Source organism: Aptenodytes patagonicus, chromosome 3 (genome assembly GCF_965638725.1).
Source record: "Aptenodytes patagonicus chromosome 3, bAptPat1.pri.cur, whole genome shotgun sequence".
Taxonomy (NCBI): Eukaryota; Metazoa; Chordata; class Aves; order Sphenisciformes; family Spheniscidae; genus Aptenodytes; species Aptenodytes patagonicus.
Genome location: NC_134951.1, coordinates 125,931,989 through 125,956,236, shown reverse-complemented (window position 1 = coordinate 125,956,236; position 24,248 = coordinate 125,931,989). Strand labels below are relative to the sequence as shown.

At 50.3% G+C, this 24,248-nt stretch overlaps 2 protein-coding genes across 6 annotated transcripts in view; one reads left to right on the top strand and one right to left on the bottom strand.

The window, feature by feature from the left end:
* The first annotated feature begins 2,860 nt into the window (after window positions 1-2,860).
* On the top strand, window positions 2,861-23,571 carry LAMP5 (lysosomal associated membrane protein family member 5). Of its 3 annotated transcripts, none has more exons than XM_076335117.1 (7): window positions 2,934-3,039; window positions 3,310-3,482; window positions 3,727-3,858; window positions 3,948-4,053; window positions 5,518-5,706; window positions 12,260-12,471; window positions 23,554-23,571. In XM_076335117.1, exons 1-6 carry the CDS (start codon window positions 3,000-3,002, stop codon window positions 12,436-12,438), a joined length of 819 nt encoding a protein of 272 aa, XP_076191232.1. In that variant the 5' UTR covers window positions 2,934-2,999; the 3' UTR covers window positions 12,439-12,471; window positions 23,554-23,571. The 3 variants fall into 3 exon arrangements, with proteins under 3 accessions (XP_076191233.1, XP_076191232.1, XP_076191231.1); XM_076335116.1 differs by lacking the exon at window positions 23,554-23,571 and adding an exon at window positions 12,838-13,512; XM_076335118.1 differs by lacking the exon at window positions 23,554-23,571 and having other exon boundaries at window positions 2,861-3,039; window positions 12,260-13,512.
* Window positions 20,480-24,248, bottom strand: part of PAK5 (p21 (RAC1) activated kinase 5) — a 91,446-nt gene continuing 87,677 nt past the window's right edge. For all 3 annotated transcript variants that reach the window (XM_076335115.1, XM_076335113.1, XM_076335114.1), the window contains 2 exons: window positions 22,282-22,416; window positions 20,480-21,629 (listed from right to left, as the gene is read on the bottom strand). In XM_076335115.1, coding sequence (XP_076191230.1) covers window positions 21,474-21,629; window positions 22,282-22,416 — 291 coding nt within the window. In that variant the 3' untranslated portion in view covers window positions 20,480-21,473. The remainder of the gene's footprint in view (window positions 21,630-22,281; window positions 22,417-24,248) is intronic.

Genomic DNA, 24,248 nt, shown 5'->3' with positions numbered 1-24,248 from the left:
GTAAGAGTTACTGCTGTCTGGTAGTTGGGGGTAGCAAGGGGGATTCAGCCTTCAGAGATACACAGGCACTCTCCACACCTGCGGGTAAGGGCAGGTTGCAGGGCTGGTTCCAGGTGATCCAATCTTGTGACCATAAATTGGCCCTGGTCACAGCATTTCAGGTCAGCTAATGCTGCACTGGCTCCCTCAGGTGAGACCTTTCTGCTCTGTCAATGTTTTGGGGCTTTCTTGGTGTTAGGAAATCTTAGGCCTTTTCCTTTTTTTGCCGTGGAGAGCAGGATAAACGCGGCTCTGCGGGCTGGAAGTGGGGATTGTCGCTGAAGCTGAGGGCTTTTTTGTTGTGCTGTGCAGCTAGCGTGTGCCGGGCGAGCGGGTTCTGTGCCGTGGGGCTCAGGGGGCTGTGGGTCAGGCTTGCCTATGTCTCTAACACAGCTGCTCTCTCCCAGCTGCTCCCAGTGGTACCCTCCTACAGGGGCTGGATGCAGGGGCAGCTGCTCAGGATCCTTTATTTGTTTGAAGGCTTAGAAGCTACCTAGAAACCTCAAAAAAATTGCAGATTAAATAGGGGGCTAGAGGAGGAAATAGAGGCTAGTTAAATACCGAGGTCATCGGTGAAAGACCTGAGGAAGCCAGGCATTAAAATCACCACAGAAATACAGTCTATTGCGGTGAAGGAGCCTCACATAGATCATCATATTTTTTTTCCTTTATATAGTCCCCTGAAACTATCATCTGTAGATTAATCCTGTATCACAACTGACACAGGTCTGGCTCTATTTTGGGGGGCAGGAATGACTCTTTATCATGAAACAGGAGAGAGAGGAAATGGCCAGAATATAATACTTAGGAATTTCAACAGAACAGTTACAAAAATCAGTACGTTCCTTCAGTGTCTGCTTTTATGTTTAAAGAGCTATTTCCCGGCAAGAAAACCCCTCTCTGCAGGTGTGCCCTGGCAGAGAAAGGGCAGCTTCCCCGAGGCAGCTGCCCACAATCCAAACTCACCTTGTAATACCTTGCTTCGCAAGACCCTGGACCGTTTTCCTCCAGACTCCTTTTCCTGAACTAGAAACGCGAATTGCTAGTGAATCCGCGTAATGCCACGCGCTCCAAATAGCTGCTGTCCTTCTGGCTTTTTACGAAAAAATATCCTTGGTAGGCTCCTGTTGCCCGCTGCTCCTGGGACTGGTGTCTCTGTCAATTGGAAATACTCGGATGTGCTCTTCGTACCGGGGCGAGGGTGGCAGCGCCTTAAAGGACCGTAAAAGCTCCCGATGAGAGGCGGAAAAAATATTTTAACGTCGCATGGCCTGGCGGAAGGGAAAGGCGACAGCCCGGAGCCGCGGGGTGCAGTGTCGGTGGGGCCGGCGCTGCCCCGGGAGCAGGCGGCGGCCGGGCCGGGCTCCGCAGCGGGCCGCGGTGCGCGCAGCTCGGTCCCGTCTCCCGCTGGCAGCGCCTCCGGGCCGCCGCCTCACACCCCCCGGGGGAAAGCGGCAGCTCACCCGGGCGCTCTGGGCTGGGAACGCGCCTGCTCCTCCCCGGAGACCCCTCTGCCGACAAACCGGGGGGCCCGTTTCACTCCCCCCCCCCCCCGGCTTGAGAGGGAGGAAACGCAGGCGCCGGTTTTAGAGGGAATAAAGGGGGTTGCCCAGCTCGGGGCTCCGGCAGCACTGCGCGCCCCGGGGCGGGCAGGGCAGGGCGCAGGCAGCCTTCCCTGCCCTCTCCTCCCCAGCAGCCGGCAGGGATGGGGTGCGCGCTGCTTTTATTCACCCCGCCTTGCAGCCCCTTCTCCCCTAAGCGCCCTCAACGCCGGGCCGCGATGCCTGCCTGTCCTGGCAGGGACAGGCTCTTCTCAGCGCCCCGGCACAGCTCGCCCGGGTCGCACCTCCGAGACGCAACCCCAGGCGTGCCCGAAATCCCCCCTCTGATAACGCTCTGTTTTGTGGCCTGCGTTGTTTTAATGCGCGTTTAATACATGGTCTGTATTGTTGTAATGCACCTTCTCGCTGCTGTCGGGACCGCTCCCCTTGCTACGCGATGGTATGGTTGTTTTACGGTATGTCACGACGTCTTAAGAACTCAGGTGCCTCGACGGCCCTTTACAAAAGGGTGCCGGGCTTGCTTCTGACCTTGCCACACAAAAATAGCTGCACGTTTCTTTCTAAATTAAAACACGAAGCAGCTGTTCGCCTTTACCGAAATTACTGACGCTCCGTGAGCAGCCGGCGCTGGTCTAGATAACCCCTCCTCCATCCCCTCCGCTGTCCCGCTTTAGCGGTTCGCTCGCCTCTCCGGCGGCGCTGCCGCTGCCCGGGGCAGGAGTTGTCCCGCGGGAGCGGCCGCCTGGCGCGGCACCGAAAGAGAAAGGGTGGGCGGCAGGACCCCGGGGGAAGGGGGACCCGGCCCCGCGCCGTGCCCCGGCGAAGCCCGCGTGCCCCGGGCCGGCGTCGGGCTCGCTCCGGGGTGCGGCCCCGCTCCCACCCCCTGCCCTGCCCGGGGGAGCGGAGGCCGCTCGCCGCGGTTCAGCCCCGCTCCGGCGGCACGTCGGGGCGGCCCGGCTGGCCGGGGATTCCCCGGCTCCCTCCTTCGAGGTCCGCGCTTTCCGCCGGGATCCCCGCCGGCATCCCTGAGAGCCCCTCCGCGGGGGTCGGCGGGGACCCCCCGCGCCGGGGGAGAATCCCTCCTCCCCGCCCTGCCTCCGCGTAGGCCCCGTCCCTCGGCGTGGGCGCCTTCATCAGCTCCGCCGGCATCTCCCCTCCTCCTCCTCCTCCTCCCCACACACCCACGCACTCTTCCCCGTCCCTCCTCCCCGCCACTCCGCAGCAGAGTGCTTTTGCAGCCTGTGCAGCTCCTGAGAAAGGACGTGTTTCAGGGGTTTTTTCCTCTCTTTTTTTTTTTTTAATATTTCTTTTCTTTCTTTCTTTCCTTCCTTCCTTCCTCCGGAGCGGACCCTTTCGGAGGAGCAGCAGCCGCGGACACGCCGGGGCCGAGCAGGAAGGATGGCCGGGGGGCGCCTCCCGGGGCTGCTCTTCCTCTTACGTGAGTACCGCGGCGGCGAGTCGCGACACGGAGCCCTGTCGCGATGAGGCTGGCGCTGAGGCAGACCCGGCGCTGCTAGAGCGCCGGTCCTGCTTCACCGCCACTAGCTGCCCCATCTCCACTGCCCGCTATATCGCGACAGGGACGCCCTGTCGCGACAGGGGCGCCTACTCCAGCGGGCGGGGAGCGGGGGATGTTAAGGTGAGCCGGCAAAGGCCGAGGGCAAAAGGCCCCGGGCGCCGCCGGCGCTCAGCGCCTCTCTGCCCGCAGACGCCGCGGCTCGCCTGGCTGCCGAGCAAGAAGTTGAAAATCTCTCCGGGCTCTCCCCTAACCCCGAAAAGGACATTTTCGTGGTGCGGGAAAACCGGACGACGTGTCTCATGGCGGAATTCGCAGCCAAGTTCATCGTCCCCTACGACGTGTGGGCCAGCAACTACGTGGATGTGAGTGGGGTCCAGGGTCGGGGGAGCTGCGGCGCGGCCCGGGGGGGGCGGCCGGGGCTCGGGTTTACACCGCTACAAGCCGCAGCCGCGGAGCCGCTGCACGTTGTCACGGCAGGACCGGCGGCGGCGGGCGGGGGGGCGGGAATCCGCCGGCAGTTTTGGAAAGTCCTTTATCCTCTCCGAGGATATTCAGCCGGGGCTGGGGGGGTGGATCGCCCCCCTGAGCTCCGCACCCTGTTTCCAGCTGATCACGGAGCAAGCCGATATCCCGCTGTCGCGGGGCGCCGAGATGAAGGGCAAGTGCGGCACCAACGAGTCGGAGCTGGAGATCTCCTGGCTGGAGCAAGCGTACACCCTCAAACTCTTCTTCCTGAAGGTACGGGGCTCCCTCCCCCATCCCCACGCCCGGGAGCTGGGGGGCGCACGGCGGTATTGCCGGGGTCCTGACCGACCCTGTCTTGGCAGGAGGGGCACAACACGTCCCGGGGGCAGGAGGCTTTCTGGAGGCTCAGCCGGATCCAGTTCACCTACGACACCGCCGAGCGCACCTACTTCAAGGACGCCGTCAGCCGTAAGCGCCCCGGGGGGGACGGGATTTAAAGCAGATCCCTGGGGTCTGGCGAGCGCGGAGCCGGGATGGGGGGGACACGAAACACCCCGCGGGCTACTCGGCTAAATGTAGTTTAGCAGGGAAAAAAGAAACTCCAAAGCCGGGACCAGGTGCCGGTTTTAAACCGTGTATTAATTTCCCCCCCCCCTTCCCCCCCCCCCCTTATGCTTGTTTCTTGCTTTTAATCACTGCAGTTGTGTGATAAAAAACCTCTGTGTGTTTGCTGCACTGCCCCGGGCTCTCCCAGTGGGACCCAAGGGTCTGAGGGTCCGGGCAGTGGGGTAGGGGTCCGCCTGGTCTGGAAAAATTTGTCTCCTTTCCTGTGGGAGATGTTTTTTAAGGTTAATTATCCCCTTGGTTCTGATGATGGTTGAATAGGTGGGAAAGCAGCTGTTTCCCAAGATAACGGTGAGATTGACATCAATATCTGTACCCCTACACACCTCCACACCCAACAGCCCCCTCTTTTCTCACCGGGTTTCCTTTCTTTTGGCTTTCGTTTTGGTTTTTATCTCATTTTTGCTCAGAAATGAGTTGTCTTGCCTTGAAAATTGAAATACTGTCATTTGCAAGTTGTTCTTCAAGATTTTTCAAACTCTAGTGAATGGTGCATTAAGAGTTTGTGGCATAAGATACACGGGACATGGACCTATTTTTCCCACTGGTGTTTCTACTGTTTGTGTCCCCAAACGGTGTTGGCCATGCCTCATCACCCTCTGCAAATGCAAAACACTGATTGCCTTTCTGTGCTGCTGGAGGGGAACAAAGGGCTGCAGAAGAGTGGGAGGTGGAAGGCATCCCTCATTCCACCTTGCTGAGCTGCATTCGGCCTTCATGTATAAAACAACCTTGATGTGATGGGAAAATATTTTCTTGTAATCTATACTTGGGTGAAATGGTCATGTTGTATTTTCAGGAAAGGTGTTATGGCCTGTTTTGCTTTGTAGTGAGGTCCCCAAATTCCATCGCTCCTTTCCACCTGAATCCAGAGCCCAAGCGCCGCCGCAGGAATTGCTGTTTCCCAAACGTAGGGAGTACGAGCACGGTCCGAGGCTGAAACCTGCATCAATAGAAACCATTCTTCCGACTTTATGGACTTCAAGTCCTGTGACACGAACATAGCTGGCAGTGGCAGAGCCAGCTCTCCCCTTCGTGCCGGCCGGACCGTGCCCTGCAGCCGTCCGTTCCTGCTTGTGGGCAGGCAGCCCCAGTGCGGGAACCGCCCTGGCTATGTGGGGGTGTCACGCCGAAAGCACGGTCCCACCCCAGGAGAAAATGCTGCTTTAAGAGAGCAGTGGAGCGTGCGACCGCCGCATTGCACGCCGCCTGCATACCCTTGTGTTCAATTCATTAGCTTTGTTAATAAAGTCACATTGGTCCCCCAGAGACGGGACCTGACCTCTGCTGTTTCTGCCCCTTGGCCAGCCGGGAAGCACACGGCCAGCTCGCACCGGCTTTCTGCCCTGCTCACCCCGGCTGGGAAGTCCTACGAGTGCCAGGCGCAGCAGACCATCTCCCTCATCTCCAGCGACCACCAGAAGTCCGTGCAGCTCTTGCTGTCGGAAGTGCGCGTCCAGCCCTTCGACATCACCGCAGATTTTGTCTTCAGTGAAGGTAAGGTGCAGGGCGAAGCCATCCCGAGATGCTGACGCTGCCACGGCCTTTGGGAGTGTCGCAATATACTGAAGGACTTTGGGTCCCACCTTTAACAGAGCACCTTCCCCCCCGCTCCAGCGGGTTGTCAGTGCTCCCTGTGGTCCCTCCAACCCATTCCTTGTCTTCGTGGTCTCCCAAAAGCCTTTACAAATTCAGCCCAGCTGCTGTTTGGTCAAAACATGGGCTGTCATTGCATGTACGTTGGTAACATGAGTTCTGTGAGGACTCATGTGGCTGGGTTGCCAGCAAGCCCCAGAACTGCCTGGTCCCTGGGGAGCCCTGCAAGGCTTAGGTGTCTGCTCTGCAGCACGGAAGGTGCTTCGGTACAGCTCCAGGGCTTTTTAGGGCCACAGCACGCTGAGGAAAGCTTGGGGCTGCGGTGGGAGGAAGTACTTGCGATGCACGTTGCTGGCTTCAGTTTGGTTAATGCTCATTGCAAGGGTGAAGGAAGCGTAACGGGGACTTCAGTGAGGCGCCTCTTGCGCCAAACACACGGGACGCTGTTCCTCTTCTTAGGTTTCTTTATCATTAATTGTGGATAAAAGAAAATGTGAGTTAACACGTGCTGTCCCTATCAAAGGGTTGTACTGAAGTCAGCAGCAATACTGCCGTGGGGCAGAATTCCTGCAGATTTTGCCTCCCTTTATCGTGAGGAACCCGTGGTGCTCCTCCTTCCTGACTTCCCCCCGCCTTTTCCATCAGGTTGAATGAGGGAGTGTAAACATGCTCACCTGAATTAGGGCTTCGAGTCTAGTCCCCTTTTTACGGTGCCATCTTAGCAAATTAGTTAACTCCATTATCGTAACAAGGTGCAAATAAAATTTGTAATAGCCAAATCTTTTAATAACGAGCTAGAAAATGGTGGTGTTCTTTTCAAGCCTAGCATTAAAAACGTGGGGTTTTATTATTTGGCGTATGGGAAATATTTTAGAACACAATAGAAAAACAGCACTGACTGCGGAGCTGAGCACTTACGCTCATGACTCACATTCCTCTGATGTAGTAAATACAGGCTATTATGTACACTGGCTCTGGCAGAGCTCTGCATGGCTGAATTACTCATGGCACGGTCAGTGTAGTACGGAGTAGGTTTCGTCCATGGGCAAAAATAATTCTCTTCCCCCCCCCCCCTATTGAAGTAGTACCACATTTTGCATAGGCCACAGGGAGAAAAAGGTAGAATTTCATAGTCCTGTCATTTTTGTTGGCACATTTTCATCCTCTCCCTCTTCCTGTGGATCCAGGCTTCCTACATTCAGGGTTTGGCTGGGCAGACCTTGGAGGCTGAGAAAAGCATATTTAAAATATGCAAGCCGGGACTCAGTTTTAGCTGTTGTGTCTCTGTGATACCAAACTTGTCAAGTCCGAGAGCTCGCAGTTAAAACAACCAAGCTCGGGGTTCATTGCCAAAGGGGACTACCTGCCTTTTTCATGATATGCTTTTTTGTATCAGCTGGTAAATTTGTTGTTTGTTTGGTTTTTTTTCCTTCATTGTTGTAGTTTGTTGTTTTTTCTTTTTTGAAAATCCAGGACACGAGGAGACCCCAGTTGGTTTAGCAATCTTTAAACATGTGTGGGGAATTCCTCCTTCTGAGGAAAGCACTGTTTCTTTCTTTGTCAAGCGTTCTGGTTTGCTTGTTGTTGCTCTCGTTATTCAATGACACTTCCTTTTATTTAATTCCACTGGAAGTTAAATAGCAAAGAGCACCTGGAGAGGACGGTCATTTATCAGTGAAGCTTCACACGGGGCTCTGCCGCTTCTCCCAGCGGCACGTCCCCACCAGCCCTGCGGACCAGCGTGTCCTCGGCACATGCATGGCAAAACATGATCCTTTGTGGGGTCTGAGAATCACTGCCAATCTTAAATTACAGTAATTAGCCTTCTCCTTTTTGGTTCATTAATTTCCCATTAGGTAAAATTCCTATTAATTATGAACAAGCTACAAAACATTTTAAAATATTTTAGAATAGAGAAAGAGACCTGCGAGAGCAGAAGGATCGCCGAGATGCAGGAGGGTCATGGCCCTTTTACCACAAAGAAATGGGGGAAAGGTTTTGTCATTAGTCCTGACGCTGTCCTGTCTGGGGTAGATTAAAAAGCTTGTTAGAGAGTGATTGGATTGCTTTTATTTTTTTGAATGCTTAAACTTGTACTAGAATATTTTTTTTCTTTTTTTTTTTAAAGACACTGCTTCCAACCTTCACAGATACATACATATATATAAAAATATACATAAATACTTATATTTGCCTTTTTCAATATAGAAGCAGCAGAACATTTTTTTCATTCAGAGCTTGGGAAATTTTTTTTTTTTTAATAGGGAAAATGTGTGTACATTTTTCAGCTTAAAAGATCAGTAAAAAGAGAGCTGGATCAAGACGGTGCAAGGAGAACGTTTAAATTGGTGAAAGAACCCCACAGAAATTGTCAGCTCTTTTTGATTTTAATCAAAATAACGCGAAATACTAATACAAAGGGATACAAAGGCTGAGAATTGGGGACCAGGATCCTGGGAGGTCTCATCTCCCTCTGAGCCACCCCAAACGAGGGCCACGTTCTCTCAAGGGTCCTTGGCACCAAGTAGCTCCTCTTCGCAAGGTAGCAGCCACATTTAAAAAAGCACCCAGTCTTTTTTTTTTTTTTTAATTCTTTTTTAAGCTAATCACTTAGAAACGCCCATCTCAAAAATCCATCCTATCATGCCAGACACAACTGGGCTGTTTTTCCATCCCTTTCAACAGCCCCTGCACCGGGGTCCTCAGGCTTGTGGTCGTGACTGCGGGAAACCGCTGATTTTTTTTTTTTTTTTTTTTTTTTGCCTTGCTGCTGTTTGTTCTGCAGAAGGATGCTGAAACGAGAAAATGGGCCTGTTGGGCGGTTTCGTAGCCTAATACTGAAATTGGACGAGCACTCACCATAGAAACGGTGGCGGTACGTGAGCCTGGGTGCTGTGCGGTGTCAGAGGAAGCACAGCACAAAAGAACAATGGGGAACTTACCTAAACGCCTCCTTTGTATCCACCCGCAGTCTTTGTTCGACAGGGCCAGGACCCGGGCTGCGGGGTGGCACCTCTCTGCCGGAGGGGTGACCCTGCCAGGTTCGGGATGCGGCGAAACTCCCAGCATCACCTGAACTTTTCACGTAGTTAAAATTTGCCAGGGACCTTTTTGCTTTGCTGGACTGAGGGTAAAACCCAGCGATTTGGGCAAATGCTGAGATTCCTGTGACCTGAAACAAAATAGTCAGGAAAATTTGATGAAAAGGGCTGTTTTCCTGCAGAAGGCATTGATTTAAAATACAGAGCAGTTCCCAGTGCGATGGTGTTTCATTTGTCGTGCATCAGCCAGCCCACCTGCCCGCACTGTGCTTGATGGGGTTGAGTGGCTGAATTTGTGTCTGCCGTGGACTTTATGCAAACCCTTCTCCCCTCCCGCTCCCCCTTTGTGTTTTCCTTTGCTGATAGACCAGGAATGATACCTGTTACCTACCTCCACGCGGTGGTAGGTGGTGTCGTGGACCTCAGTGCCTATGCAATGCTTTGAACTCTTGGGGTGAAAAATGCAGTATAAATGTTGAAGTACGCTGTTACAAATGTGAAAATGTTTTTGTTGTAAAATGATGTGTTTTAGCACTGTATGAATGTTAAAATACGAAATTGATTCTCCTAGCAGTCTTCTGCAATCGAGTTTGTGCTTTGCACTTGCCTGTGCTGCCGTGCTGGTCCCCCACAGCCCCATTCCCGTTCCTCCTATGCTCTTCGAAGAGCACAGACTTTGGCAGTCTGCTCCAAAAGGAGAAAATGGATGTGTCTGGCGAGGAGAAGGTGTTGGTAAGGCAGGAGGAGGTGGCTGCTCTGCAAGGCTGCCTTCGCTGCTGGGGCAGAGCGTTTTCTGCCCGGGGAAGTGCAGCAGGGTGCAGCTGGGGAGGGCAGCACGGTTTGTGGGTGTGCTGCTGGAGACTGTGAGCTTTGCTTTGATTTTTTTTTTTCCCCCTATGGGCTTTTTTTTTTTTTTTCTTTTAATCCTCTTTAAAAACTGTCAGGATAAAGAACTATCTTCCTTGGCTGCTTGCAAGAATTGACACCTTTTTGAGTCGAGTCTCAGACGCTTAAGTACAGCCGTGGCTTTCTGTGGACACCGGAGTTTTGACCGTGTCCTCTGGCACATTTTGCGCTCTGCAGCCAGTTTGCTTTGGCAAAAGCTGGGAATTCAAATATTGCAAGCAGGTGCGTTAGAGTTGGGTTAGTCCTCTGCATCGCAGCACTGGTGCTTTTAGCTTTGCCTTCGCTGGCTGCGGACCCTCGCGTTCACCCCATTCTCCCGCAAACGCAGCATCGTTCTTGTTTAAGGAAAGGCGCGCGGGCAAACCTGCCGTGTTTGAGCACAGGTGAATGCCCTCAGTTGGGTTTACAGCAGGCTTGTTTCAATTTTCCGTAGGGTTTAAGCTAAAGCACTCTCAAAGCAAAATTTAGTGCCCGCGGGAGGAGATTGCAGTGGCTGGACTAAAACGCTGCTAATTGGCACATCAGCACACCCTGGCCCGTCAGGCTGTCTGCAGCTGCGTGGTGAGCTCCTCTAGCACCGATCCTTCCCGTAGGAGAGGTGCTGCTCTGTACCGGCGCGTGAGCCGTGGGGTCGGGGACTTGGAGCACCCCTGGCCTCACGGCACTGCCCCGTGCATGGCTTTTTCCGCAGTCAGGTCCGGGGATGCCAACTTGCTGCTGCCTTGGCGCTGCGAGTCTGGTCAGGCCTTAGCATCCTAAACCAGGAAGAATTTCATAAAGCTCTAGAAACCCAATTTTGGGAGCTAAATAATAATCAGGATTTTTTTTCCCTTTCTCCTTAATACAAACAAACAAAACCCCTGCATTGCAGCAATTGCTGAATCGCCTGTAACACAGTCCTGGTGATTAATCACTCCTCTGGTGAAACAGCGAGCAACTGGAGAAGGACATCTTTTTTGTTAGACTAAATTTCACTTTTGCTTTGTTGTTTCACTTCATTTACAGCTCGAAACATTTCCCAATGGCGTCTCTGTGAGCCTGGTGCTGGGAGGACGGCTCCACTCTGGGAGGTGACGGAGTTCCCGGAGGTGCCGGCACTGCTGGAGATACATCCCTGCTGTCACCTCCTGCCTGGGCCTGGGGGGGTCTCTGGGTTTTTCCTGCTTTTTGCCACATGCCGTTAGATTTGCAGAGCGTTTGCCGTTCGTGGTTATTGCAGATCTCTGCGTCTTGCAATCAGCTGCCTGGGGAACCCATCTGGACAGTCTTTAGCGATGGAATTAGTGGTGCCTTTTGTATCTGCTCATCTAACATGCAGCCTTTTTTTTAGTTTGTTTCTGTTGGTTTTTTTTTCTAGTTTGTTTTTGTTTTTTTTAAAGTAATTGCTGTTTTAATTGTTTCAGCACAATTCTAGTACTGTGAAGAAGATGATCCAGGGGCCAGAGCACTGTCCCTCCTGTAACCCATAACCATGGTTTTTCTTGTGGGTTTTCTCCCCCCCCCCGAGTTGGTGGTTTTCTTCTTTTTGGTCTGGCAGCCCCATCCTGGCAACATGAGCTCTGCCTGTCCATCAGCACGGATAAGCAAGAGTCTGGCGGGGGAAAAAAGTAAATCGTGATCCTGTCATTCAGGCCTGCAGTAGACTCTGGAAGTGTAAGGGAGCTGAACCGGGATTACCAGCGTAACGTGTTTCCTAACCTTGGTTGCTGTGCCTTTGCGAGCTAGACAGAAAAGTGTTTTCCCATTGTGTGGTGGTTATTATTTTCTAGTGGTTTATTAGACTATGACGGGGACTCAGGCCAGAGGGAAGAACGCTGGGGAGGCTCGTGTTGCTTCTGCTCATCCTTTGCCATATTTGACAAAAAACGTGGGGTGCCAGGATGCTGTTTGACCGCAAACACGCACGTGCTCTGCCAGTGCTGGTGAACTCCCCGTGGGGAGCTCATGGAGAGGGGGGAGAGATGCTGCAAGATCTCTGACTTGCAGATAGAGGGGGGAAAAAATCTTTTCAACGTTGAGCAGGGTAAGTCTGATACAGGATTAAAGACTTACTGATGTTGAGGTCTTGTGTTACAATATTTATAGCCTCTATAACTGAATAAACAAAGCAGATCTTCAGCCACGGTTGGGAAACTTGTACTTTTGCCGTCCCGTTCCCAACAAGGCCATTGCTGTACTGGTGTGGCAGAGGCCTGAAGAGGAGCTTATGGGCATGAAAGCGTTTTTTTCCCACCGCGTCGGCTGGTTCGATAGATGTTGCCTCTCCCTCCAAACCCTGCGTTGTGACTGTGATTTCACTTTCCTCCAAAGCAGTTGGTTTTCTTCCTGGGACTCCGATGACGGTTGCTGTCTCTCCTTGCTGCTGCGGCTGTTTTTGCTGCGCAGGGACCCCTGGCGCGGAGCTGTGACTCTGGGGAAGTCGGTTCACTACTGCAGCAGGAGATCAGGTTTGCAATGTCTCATTCACTTCTCTGTTTCTCTCTTTCCTTTTCTTCCTTTCCCTGCAGAACACAAGTGCCCGGTGGACCAGAGGGAGCAGTTAGAAGAAACCCTGCCTCTGATTTTGGGCCTGATACTGGGGTTGGTTATCGTGATAACCCTCTGTGTTTACCATATCCACCACAAGCTGACAGCCAACCAAGTGCAAATTCCTCGGGACAGATCTCAGTACAAACACATGGGATAGGGGACGGGATCGAGCAGCCCCAATATTTATCAGGTAGAAAAAGCAAAAGCACTTTTTTCGAAGGGTGAGGAAAGGTTATGGGGGGGCGAGAGACGGTATTCACACCACCTAATGGCGGGTATTTCATGGAGACACACAAGTTAAGGTTAGGCTTTAACGTAGTTGGTGCAGAGACATAGCTGTCTCTGTAAGAAGACTCAGAGCATCTGATTTTAGGAGTCTGTCTGTGGCAGTAGGTGATATGAATATCATCTTAAGCAGCTGGGCCGATTGTCTGGAAACAGAAATGCTTCACATGTCAAAGTTTAACACTGGGGGCAAAATTAGCTTTTTTCTTTTTTTTTTTTTTTTTTCTCCTCCCTTTTTTAAAATTCTTCCTCTTTTTTTCCTCCCCCTAAGGGACTGTTACCTCCCCAGTGCGCTGCGCTTGGCAGCGTTCAGCCCTCTCTGTTCACGTCTGTGCAGGGAGCAGGGCTGGGGGACGGAGCCATCGGACAGACTTCGTTAAGGTCCTCTAACGGAGGGACTCAAACCACATGCCTGAAGTTTGCACTCATGTTAAGGAAAGCATGAAGGCAATACAGGTGTGTTTTGAAAAATAATAATAATAAAAAAAAAGGCCAGAACCTCAAGCTGGTATAAACTGCAGTAACTCCAGCGCAGCAGTTTGCAGCCAGCTGAGGAGCTGACCCCACACTTGAGGCTGAGCGAGGAAAGTTTGTTTTTGCTTCTTGAGCCACATCTGAATTAAACTTAAAAAAGTAATAATAATTAAAAAAAAAGAGTATTGATACGCAAATTATAAAGTGCCATGCTACTGCAAGTCAACTGAGAAATGCTTCTGGCTGGACATCCTGCACGTATTGTGATTGTTGTTGAGATGTTACATTGCTACCTGCAACTGGTATTTTCACAATGAAACAAAAAAAAAAAGAAAACAGGAATGTTAAAGTTACTATGCAGATTATTCAGGTGTAATCTAATGTAACAGAAAAAACCATAAGGAAACCCTTGAAATCTCTCCTTAAATGTAGACCATTTTTAAAATTAATTAAAACATGTACATATATAATACATGATTTGCCTTCTTATTTTGAAATGATACAATGCTTTTTACTAACTCCATGGTATCTAATGGAATCGGTGCAAAAAATACATAGTCTGGATGGATGTGAAATGTAGGATTTATTCTAGCAGTATTTTGGTGCGGATGGTTTGGTGAAGGCATGGTGGTGGCTCAGTATTCTGTGCTTTGTCGGCTATTTCTAATATTCTTCGAATCTCTTGGCTGTTTCTTATGTGTTTTATGGGCAATGGCGCGTTTTGCTCCGGTCCCGTCCAGTTCCCACTGAAAGCTTTGACTTCCCTTGGCTCCGGTGTTACCGCAGCAGGAGTTAGTCCAGACCTTGTGTCAGTTTAGGGTATGGAAATTACTTTGAAATGTAATTTGATTTGATTTGATCCAAACAGGGACTCATACAAACTGTCCCCCTTTGGTTTAAAACAGGGTAATAGGCCAAGAAAAACAGTAATTTCAATGCTGAGAAGTGGAAGAGGAGAAACTTAACTGCTTTTAATGCTGCAGCCTCCTCCAAAATTCATGAGGCTTTTTTGTTGAAGGTGAAAAGAAAGGTGGATGCAGCAAGAGCCTTCCTTTAGTCCTGTCTTATTCCTGGTCTCATTTCTATGTTATGCTCGCCTTTTTGTTTTCTTATTTGGATGTAAGAAGCAAAATTATGGCGCTAATGATGCTTGTGGCTTTGCCCTTTTCTTTTAAAACTCCAGTAAAAGTGTCCTGGGCGGGCTTCAGGCTGACCAAGTGCCACTGCCTACAATGAGCTGATTATTATTTAAAAAAAAAAAAAAAAAAAAAAAGACGAAAAGGTTCTTTTAGAGACAGCCAGAAAAAGCCATAGGTAGCGGGAGGGTGAATAAAAGGATTAAAGGTTCATCCTTAATAGAGAGGGGCCATGGTTATCAGCTTTGTCCTGCCTCGCTCTTGTCTGCCCTCCAGCCAGAAAGGCTCTCCCAGCCAGCTCCCATCAGCCTGGAGCATCTGCCTCCGTATTTGACATCCCAAAAAATAAAATAAAATGAAGAAGGAAGCAAACAGCTGAACTACAGATGCCAAAGGAGCCCCTCCGTTGTCATTTGTCGTCTTCGTAGCATGTTTTGGCGAGGTGGCTGCGGGAATAAGCCGTTGGGATGGCGTGGTTGTACGGATGAGCAGTGGTGGGGCAGGACACGGTGGCGGGATGGGGATGGAAATTGCACCAAACTGGAGACATCCCGGTCTATAAGAGGCGGGTCCTCACCCGGCCGGTTTCCTCCCAGTGAGCTGCAGGTCTTTGGTGTCAGTAGGTACGATTTCTGCTGGTTCAGTTGAGTATAATTAGAGGTGTAAAAGAGTTGGGACATTGTCTGTGAAAAAGGGGGGAAGAGAAGGACTTTGTGGCTGGAAACAAGGAAGAGGATCCTGGTTTTCCTTTGTGCCATCTGTTTCTCTAGGAGACCCCATTAGGGCTTTTTTTCCCTCCCTCTTTTCACATTCATCAGCACCCATCCCTCTTTTTTCTTTTTTTTTTTTTTTTTTTTTCCTTTCTTGCAAAACTAGAATTAGTTGCGTATCTATTTGGATATCAAAATTTTAAATGCGTGACATAAAAAAGAGCTACTTCCCTTCCACTTGCCTTTGCTTTACAGAGATAAGGAAATGCACATTGCAGCATTTTTATGTGTTTTTGGTTTCTGATCCCCCCCAAATTTTTAACCCAATGAAGGGATGACCGTACCAGTAGTGGACTTGCACGTCTCAGCTACTTTCCGTGACCCCTGAGTGCATCCAACCTTGCACTGAGGCCAATGCATAGCTGGTGGCAGAGGCAGGGTAGCTGCAAAGTATTCCAAAAAACGCAACCAAGCAAAGTCTTGATGCTCCTTCCTTTTGGCCTCCTGCTTTTGCTTCGTGCGATGGCTCCTCGCACGAGCCATCGGTGGCAATCCCATTTGCACTATAGTTTCTTACATCCCGCAGAAATCATACTTATTTTGCAGAGCGGGTTTAGAGGCAGGAAGGATCATCCATAGCTGGCGAGGGCTTGACAGATACTTCTGAAAACCAGAGCAGGAGGTGGGAAACCCCCCGCTCTGCACCCCTGGGGCGTTTGATGGGCTACATTTAACCTTTCTTAGCCTCCCTTGAAAGCTACAGCTCAGGGTTTACGTGGAGCTGTTTGAAGGCCACAAAACCCGGGGCTTGGCTTAGCTGCTTTAGCGTCACTCTTCGGAGAGGCGGTGGCTGGTGGATGGAGCTGCTGACTGAACATCCCTCCAGGCTGTTTTTTGGAGCAGCTGGAGTTTGTTGTGTCTTGCTCAAGTAAAGCTGCTGGTGGGTTTTAGCCCCTTGTAGGTTACGTTGTTGCTTCCCCATTTTCAGAAAGCAAGCAAGAACCGCCTGTTGTAACAGAGAGACTCCCTCAAACATCTACATGTATTTGAGATGGAAAAAAAAAAAAAAAATGCTAATTTATGGTTGACTTTGCAAACCACTTTTAATTCAACCTGTAGTGACCCCGTAAGGGCAGTCGTAGCAGAGCAGCCCAAGGAAAACATTGTCTTCACTGCTCGTAGGACTGTCCTTGACTGATCCCACTGCTTGAGCATTGGCCAGTGCATTGAAGTGGTGGCATCGGCCATCTGAGGAGAGGACAACCCCCAAAAGCCGATGCAGCTCTTGCAACCCTCTGCCCATATACCGTACGCCTGCTGCTTTTCGTGTGAGATGGTAGAGGTTTCCCTTGGCTAGCGCTCGGCGTCGCCTTCAGGTTGAAAGTGTCTGTAAGCTATCAGGAACGGTCGCATGAATACAGCAACAAATTTCTTGGTTTTCTGAATTAAGATAGAAAATAATTTCTTGTTGCACTGAAATGGTTTTCCTCTCTTTTTTGGGAAGAAAGGAAATAGAAACAATTTCAGTTCAATGACAGTTTGCGTTGTGTCCCAGACTGATGTATCGTGTTTAAAGAAGTTAAGCTGTTGAAAGAAAACCCTTTGAATCTTTTAATTCCTTCCATCCTTTTGCTAACAATTATTTACTGAATTTGATCTGAATTTTCCATCGATTTAAGCTTTCCAAGCCTATTGTTGAAAAATCATTTGAGAGAGGTTAAAAAAGCCATCCATCTTCCCTCCTGCCCATCGAACTACAGCAGCATCTTGAGGATGGCAGCACTTTCACTGTGATTTCATTTTATGTTTCGCTTTCGTTCATCGATGGCTTTTCGTGAGCTAGCTGCAAACTGGAACACTTTGCTTTGTCGATGTTTATGAACACGCTAGTAGAAGGTGGATAAACGTAAGAAACTTATCAACCTACTGGGCTCTATAAGGACCTGTCAGAATTGAGCACTTACTAAAGCAGCCGTTAATGACTTACAAACTATTCTGGTTATAAATTATTGATGCATTGCCGAGGAGGGGGAGTTACATGGCCAGTAAATGCCCCGGCCTCTGCTACTAAAATTGTGAGTATGTGTGAATACTTTCAGAACTGGTGGCCTCAGAAAAAGCCATCGTTCCTTAGTGACAGGCGGGAATAAAGGCATTGGAGTAACTGGCCATACGCGGAGCTCAGCCTCAGCCGGTGCAGCAGATGAAGACGTCGTCTGGGTGAATGGACGCTCCCAACATCTGGTATCTAAAAAACTAAAACTAGAGTGTGAGACGCCCACCAAGGGCAAGACTGCGCAGCCCATAAGGTGATAGTGATGGAGGACACGGCCTCTGCTGCGTGGACACCGCAGGGACCGGGATAAGGGCTCGAGGGCCATCGGGTTGCAGGAGATGAGACCTGGGAAGATCTGACAGAGGTTACCCAAGGAACAAATTTGCGGAGAGGGCGATGAACGCGGCTCAGTCAACTGTATAGCCCAAGGTAACAGGCCATGGTTATTCCCTGCTTTTCTGGCTGGCCCTGGCTTTATTTCAAGTGCTGTGGGTGAAATGGCCGAAGTTGAGCATTTTTTTGTTTGTTTGTTTTGAGTGGCTAATGCATTTTGAAACATTTACTGATGTCAGCAATGAAAAGTAATGTAGAATCATAGAATCACTGAGGTTGGAAAAGACCTCTAAGATCATCGAGTCCAACCAACCGAGTCCAAGACCAACCAAATCAAGTCCAACCATGTAAAACCTCTTTTATAAGATTTGAAGATGCTTAAGGGAGCAAATAATACCGTAGACTCATTAGCTGACTGGTGATGTTGCTGGGGAGCCTGGGAGGAATGTTTTCACTAGGCACGAGAGCTGATGGGTTATGAGCCAAAAATTAAGGACAAGTGAAGGGAAAAAGAAAAAAAAGGGATTATGTGGGGGGGCAAGGAAAGGAAGGTGGAAATGTTTCAGCAGGTATGGGCTTTCTGGAGTACTTCATATGCAGAGCTGTATGGGCGTGCTAATCACTTCTCAAAATGTTCTGTGCTGTATGACTGACCGCAGCGGGATGTCTGGGTGTTTCAAGTGCCGGCATTGCCGACTCGTGTCGAGCCATGAAAGTTTTTTTCCCTGTGTGTAGAGGAGAAGTTGTGTATTTTTCGAACCTAAGCGTGCGCGCTGGTGTGTGTTTGGGGGGCTCTCGGAACAGCTAAATCACGGTATCTTGGGTTGAAATGGATCTTTCTCTAATATTTCTGTAACTACACCATTCGCTTCAGCCCGACAAACCACGCTGCGGGGGGAAGTTTCTTTTTGTGCGGGGAGAAGAGGGGAGGCTGGTGCGTGACAAATGGGTGCTCCGGGCCTGATCAGGGCTGGCCTCTTCGAGGGTGGGAAGCTCCCAGGGAGGAACAAAATAAGTCTCCCACGTCAAGGTTTTTGCAAAGGCTGACGATACGGATTTGAGTGATTATTTCCCTCCGTGATTTTCCCCCTCCCTTTGGGGTTTCTTTGGTGATGTATTTAGGGTATTTAGCTCATAGGCCGCCTGGTTTTGCCACACCCCATTGCACTGCGAACCCTAAGCCTTTGCACTTTCCTCCTTATGGCAAATTAAAGATTTTTTTTAAAATTTTTTTTTTCCCCAGTTATGTGGGGGCTCTTTTGCCTCTTCCAACCTGCTGGTCCTTGTTTGTTAACTCTGATGTGCTTGGGACAACTGTTAAGTCTTTTTTTTTTTCTTTTTTCTTAATTTTGGGTGGAGGCACAGTCAGAATCTCAAGCTTCTTATTCTTACTCATGTCCCGTAGTTCATCATAGGTGTTTATGCAGTGATTGTGCCATCAACCAGGAGAAAAATTTATGGGCACCGCGTTGTTCTTTTTTTGGGGTCTTATTTCTACCTTCTTAATTTGGAAAATTATAACTGGACAGCAGCACTTCACTCTTCAAAGATCTTAAACTAATAAATACTATCCAAAAGTACAAACCAACCTATTTTCTCGTGCCTGTACAGCCACGGACTCCTGACTGTCAGCTTCCCGTGGCTGGCGGGTAGGCACAGGTTTTGTTTTGGATCCAGTGGCTTTCCTAACCCCAAGCCCTCGTGGTAGTGGAGCTCAGCCCCTGTGACCTCCATCAGTACAGGCTGGGGGTTCCCAGCAACTCCCCCCCGAGGAGTCGGGACGCGGCTGTGCCGAGCACCAAGGGACCAGGGCTGAGCAGCTGCCTTTCAACGCAGACACGGCCACCGACACTTTAAAATCACTAGGGGCAGCTCTGTAAAGTGCGCTCTCTCTCTCGCGCGCGCTCTCTCTCTCTCTCTCTCTCTATGTGTGTGTATATATATATCTCGCACAAGGACCCTCTTTTTTTCTTATTATTTGCTTGGTCCAGTACTGTGTGACCGAGCCAAATTTAGAAAATAGAAACAAGGCATGGGGGGAAAAAAAAAATCACACTGAAAATTAAAGCGTTTATTAATTAATTTATTTAACTTGCATGTGCATTTGTCTCACCAGTAGTCGGTGTTCACAAAAAAACCCTTTGCAATCGACAAAACTCTCAGTAAACTTGATGAATACTGTTTGAAGTATCTAATGATAAGAAAGTTGCAGAAAATTCTTCACTTGTACAGCCCAAAATGTGCTGAATATTGAAGAACCCCCCCCACCAACCCCAACCCCTTTTTTTATTCAAAGATGGTTTAAAAAAAGTTCACTTTTGCGGCTAGTATGACAGTTTCGCCTGTAACGTCATTGCCTTTACTGGTGCAGCCTGTTTTCCTGAGTTGTCAAGACTAGAAAATAGAAACACCTTAGAACGCGGTGGGTGCTGCGCGCTCTGCCAGGTTTTCTGCGGGTGGCTACCGGGAGCATGTTTGCGGCGGGGCGGCGGGAGCCAAACACGTTTTCTTTAGTGGCTTCTTAAAATGTGCAAAGAGGGTTAAGAAGAGAAAGCAGCGGGGAGTAAGACGCACAGATGCAAGAACATTTATTCAATGTTCGAGTTCATATTTATCTCCTCTTTTTAGTTGTTTCTCTCCCTTCAAATATTCTTTAACTTTTTAAGGGCGGTACTAAAGGAGCTTCTTTACTATTGGCAACTTTTTTGTCCCGGAGGAAGATCTTTAAGCGACAGCTCCTGCCAGGTTTAGACGTTTGGTTGTAATTTACTACAATAAATAACAATTAATTTATTCGCTATGAAATTCCATAATAAGAAAGAAACTAACTGTGTTTTCACAAAATTGGCTTTGTGTTTCTTAATGAGATTGTAAAATGAGGTCAGTAAGAAAAAGCAACCCTTGAAAAACATGGCTTTCATATTACACGTAATTAAAAAGAACTAATCATTAATAAATAAAATTCATTTATCATTGAAATAATTATGAAGCACTTCTAAAAATTTTAAAGGCAAATCTATTTAGGCCTACAGTTAACATGCAAAGTCATCCAACAAATAACACAAAATTGTACCGTAGTAGTCAACTGTTGCATCAACATTCAAAAAGGTCTAGACAGCAGCACGACTTCTTCTATATGGCAAACATCTCGTAACGCATCACAACGGTCTGTTTGAGCTCTGGGGGGTACCCGCTGGGCGGGCGGGCAGACTCCTGCCGTCCCTTTCCACTTCCAGAGCGTGGCAGCAATAACGGAGCTTTCTGTGGTAACAAAACTGGCCTTGCGGTGGCATAAACGAAGGGACGGCCACGGCGTTAGAAGACGACCCTTGAGCAAAGGTACGCCGGGTGCGTTAGCTCCCACCCCTGGAGAAAGGGGGAGGGAGACCCTGACGCCCGCTAACATTCGGCAGCAGCTCTTGTTGCCGCTGCGCCACCCGTAGCGCTGAGGGTGAGCACCCAAAGCCAGACTGCCAGCGCTCCCACAAGCATCAGTTATCGTTGAGCTCTTCAGGCTGCCGTGACAGCGAGACGAGCGCTCTCCTCGCCCCCATGGAAAATTGCAAAACCTTCTAACTTCCTAAAGGTGTTTTGTTTTGTTTTTTTTCCTGTTTTCAAATGGGCTAAAAAAGTAGGAAACTTTATCTTCTCAAATTCTTGCTAAGTTACACTTATTACTTCAACTAACACAACAGTTACATGACAAAGTACTGCAAATTATCAAAACGTACTGTACAGAAAATTACAAATTCGTTGCAAAATACATTGCGCCACTATGACCGAGATAAAAAGTGCTTTTTTTTGTCAGAAAAGTGTTCTTCTGAAATAGAAGTGCCGTAGCCTGCAATAAAATTCTGGTGTTTCACTCTGGTTGTGCTATCCTCTACTAACTATCTTTCCAACCTTGTTTGCATTTGGCGCCTTCTGCCTGGGTGGCCGAGACGGTGACAGTGCTGGGGGGAGCGATGGTCCACGGCGGAGCGCGGCCACCCAGCTAGTGGCCAGGGTCGCTCCCCGGTCCCTCGCAGCCCCAGAGAGCGCCTCCTTGGGTTTTTATACACCGCGTTATTTCCGTGGGGCTGGTTTTCCTCTGCAAGGTTTTGCTCGTCCCTGCCCGCGGTTCCCACACACCCGCCGGGGTTCCTGCGCGGCCGTTATCCAGACTCTGCACCGATCTCCTCCCAAAAAGTCGCCGGCTTCAGCGATGCCTGTGCTGCCTCATGAGGGGCACGATGCAAGACGGGGGCCCAGCCAGTTTGAGAAACGGGTGTCTCAACAGTTCCTGTGCCGTGGCTCTCTGTGAGGGCTCCCGCACCAGCATCGAGTCCAAGAAGCCCCGGAGGACCGAGGAGACCTGCAACATCGCAGTGGCGTTAGGGGCGGACAAAGACACCCGTTCCCAGCCTATGCTGGGTCTGTGCACGCTGCTTTTCTTGGGCAGACTAGGGACGCACTGAGCTTTCCTATGGCAACGGATGTGCTGAGCTGAAGGGCCGTGCGGCTTCTGTGTGCCATTAATGTTGAAAGTGTTTGGATAGCAGCGGGGTGCAGAACAGCACGCACCGCAGAGCTTTGCGTGCGGTGGGTGAGAAAAGCATTAACATACGCTGAGGGCTCGGGCCTGACTTCTAGAAGCACACCCGAAATGGGAGGTACCCAGAGGCTTTGGCACCGGGCATGGATGTACCAACCCCTCTGCAGCAGGGCTGAGGTGTCGACTTGCTCTGGTCCTCGGGCAGGGTGGGAAGCGCAGGGAGCACGAGGCTCTGCCCAGCTCCCTTCGCCATCACTCGCTGCAAAACCAGAGCCAGGGCCGGGCACAAAAAGGCTACGGTGTGCTGATGGCTTTGGCCTCGCGTTCTCCCCACGCCGAGTCCTGTGAGGGACCCGCTGCTCAAGGCGGTACCTTAAAGATGCAATTTATCCTTTGGGCATGGAAGTGTGTGGCTGTGGTTTTATTAAATGTTTGTACGTGCAAGACCCTCATCACCTATGGAAAGTCTGACCTTGTGCACGTCCTTCACCCGGGGCGGTAAGTTATCCCGGATTCGGCGCATGGCCTGCAGCGGCGGCTCGTTGAAGTAGGGAGGTTCGCCGTCTATCATCTCTATCACCATGATGCCCAGGGACCAGATATCCACCTGTAACACACAGTCCGTTTGTAAACACCGCCGGTAGCGCGGAGAGGGGGCTAACAGGCTCAACGCTTGGGTTCGTGCTCTGAGCTGGCTCACGCTGTTGTACCTGCTGTCTGCATCCAGTCTAAGCCAACAGTCCGGTGAGCCATCACCATAAATCTTTCTTTTTTAACCTGCCGACGACAATGTTTTCTTCTGAGCAGTAAGTGCATTGAAGAAATAAATTAGAAACAACTTACAAACCCGGGTCTGCAGCCAGTTTAGGTGACGTCCACTGGAAGCACCGCTACGGCACGCTCGTTTGAGAGGCTGGCTGCACCCCGCTGTGCTGCACTTCAGCTGCACTGATTTGCACCCACTGAGTATTTACCCCAGGTTGGCTCAGCGATGCTGCAGAAAGGCGCAGCGAGTGGGAGAGCAGAGGACAATTCAGCTGCTGTGAAATCAGTTACGCTATTTCCCCTGAATCTTAAAGACTACAGGAACTCCATCTGAGACCCCAAGGCAAACGCAAGCACTTACTACACCCGGGCCCGTTCCCAGCGAGCACAGGTGACACGTTATATAATCCCTTCGGAAAGTGATTCAGCTCCAGCTTCAAAAAAAACCCCTACACCTTTTTGGTTTTTTTTGGTCCTGGCCTGCTGCAGAGCTCCTCCAGAATCCCAATCCTCTGACGACTGTAATTCCTGTCGTTTGCCAGCCGAAATACAGCCAAGGCCCGTTCACACTGCTTGTGCTTTTGCCAGCACTATCCTTCAGCTTAAATCCTCTTTTTTTTTTTTTTCTTTCCCTTCTGGTGGGGAAACCTAATGTAGCCCTAAGTTCAGCCACTTTATAATCCCTTCGGTGTTATTACTGGGCTAATAATAGCTGATGTTATTATCCCTGAAATGTCTTCTGCAATGCCACACGTCCTGGGTGAACGTCGGTGCCTGCAGGGTGCTCTCGCTCTCAGGCGGGCGCTCGCCCTGCCTGCGCCAGATCGGTCCCTGCTGCACGATGTGAAGATGCAGCGCCTCCCATCTCACACCTCGGCTCACTTCCCCCTCTCTCTGTCTATATATATATATATATATGTGTATATATATGTGTATCTGTGTGTAAATATATCTATATCTATTTATATTTGTCTTGCAGGTTTGCTCTCTGCAGCTGTTACTATAGGCACTACCAAGCAGAAGATGCCTCCCCTCACCACGCAGAGGAGAAAATGCAGCTGCGTCTCTGGCTGGGGAGGCGTGAGCCACTGTCACGGCTGAGGGCGGGAGAGGGGATTGCTCTTCCCAGGCTGGCAGTGCAGAAGCGCTGTGACTCAGAGCTTCCTAACGGATGGGGTACGGCACTGCAGAGCTGCCGGCTCCCCACCTTTCTGGGCTCATCTGAAGGGCTCCAATAAAAACGTGTGAATTGCCGTTTTCAGACCATTTGGCAGTGCTTAAAATAGTGCCCACAGATATGCTGTCCCCCCCCCCCTCCCCCCCCCCGCCCCCGAGTCTCTCAACTAATGAGAGCAATGACTGCAAGGAATGAGCCGACCTGGAGGGGAATGCTACAACTGAGGGTGGCAATCCAACCCACCCAGCCGGCTCCTGTGTTTGGGACCCTACAGGACCATGCCTGTGCCTTTGCCGGCGCTCCTCCGCCGGGGGGGGATCTCAGGCTTCATCTGCTGGATGAAGCAGAGTGGATCTCTGCCTGCAGGTCTGTGCAATGCTGATGTGACCTGGCTGTGCGGTACGGGCACGTGATTTGGCTGCTGGTTTGGCGTATGCAGGTGCAGACACCTGTAACTGCAGCTCCAGCTTGCAGGCTTGATATTAAAGATCATCAAA

Bases quoted from the DNA above. Each gene is read 5' to 3' on its own strand.
- LAMP5 (XM_076335117.1), top strand. From the start codon at position 3,000: ATGGCCGGGGGGCGCCTCCCGGGGCTGCTCTTCCTCTTAC. The intron at 3,040-3,309 runs GTGAGTACCGCG...CTCTGCCCGCAG, and splicing joins GGGGCTGCTCTTCCTCTTAC to ACGCCGCGGCTCGCCTGGCT. The intron at 5,707-12,259 runs GTAAGGTGCAGG...CTTTCCCTGCAG, and splicing joins AGATTTTGTCTTCAGTGAAG to AACACAAGTGCCCGGTGGAC.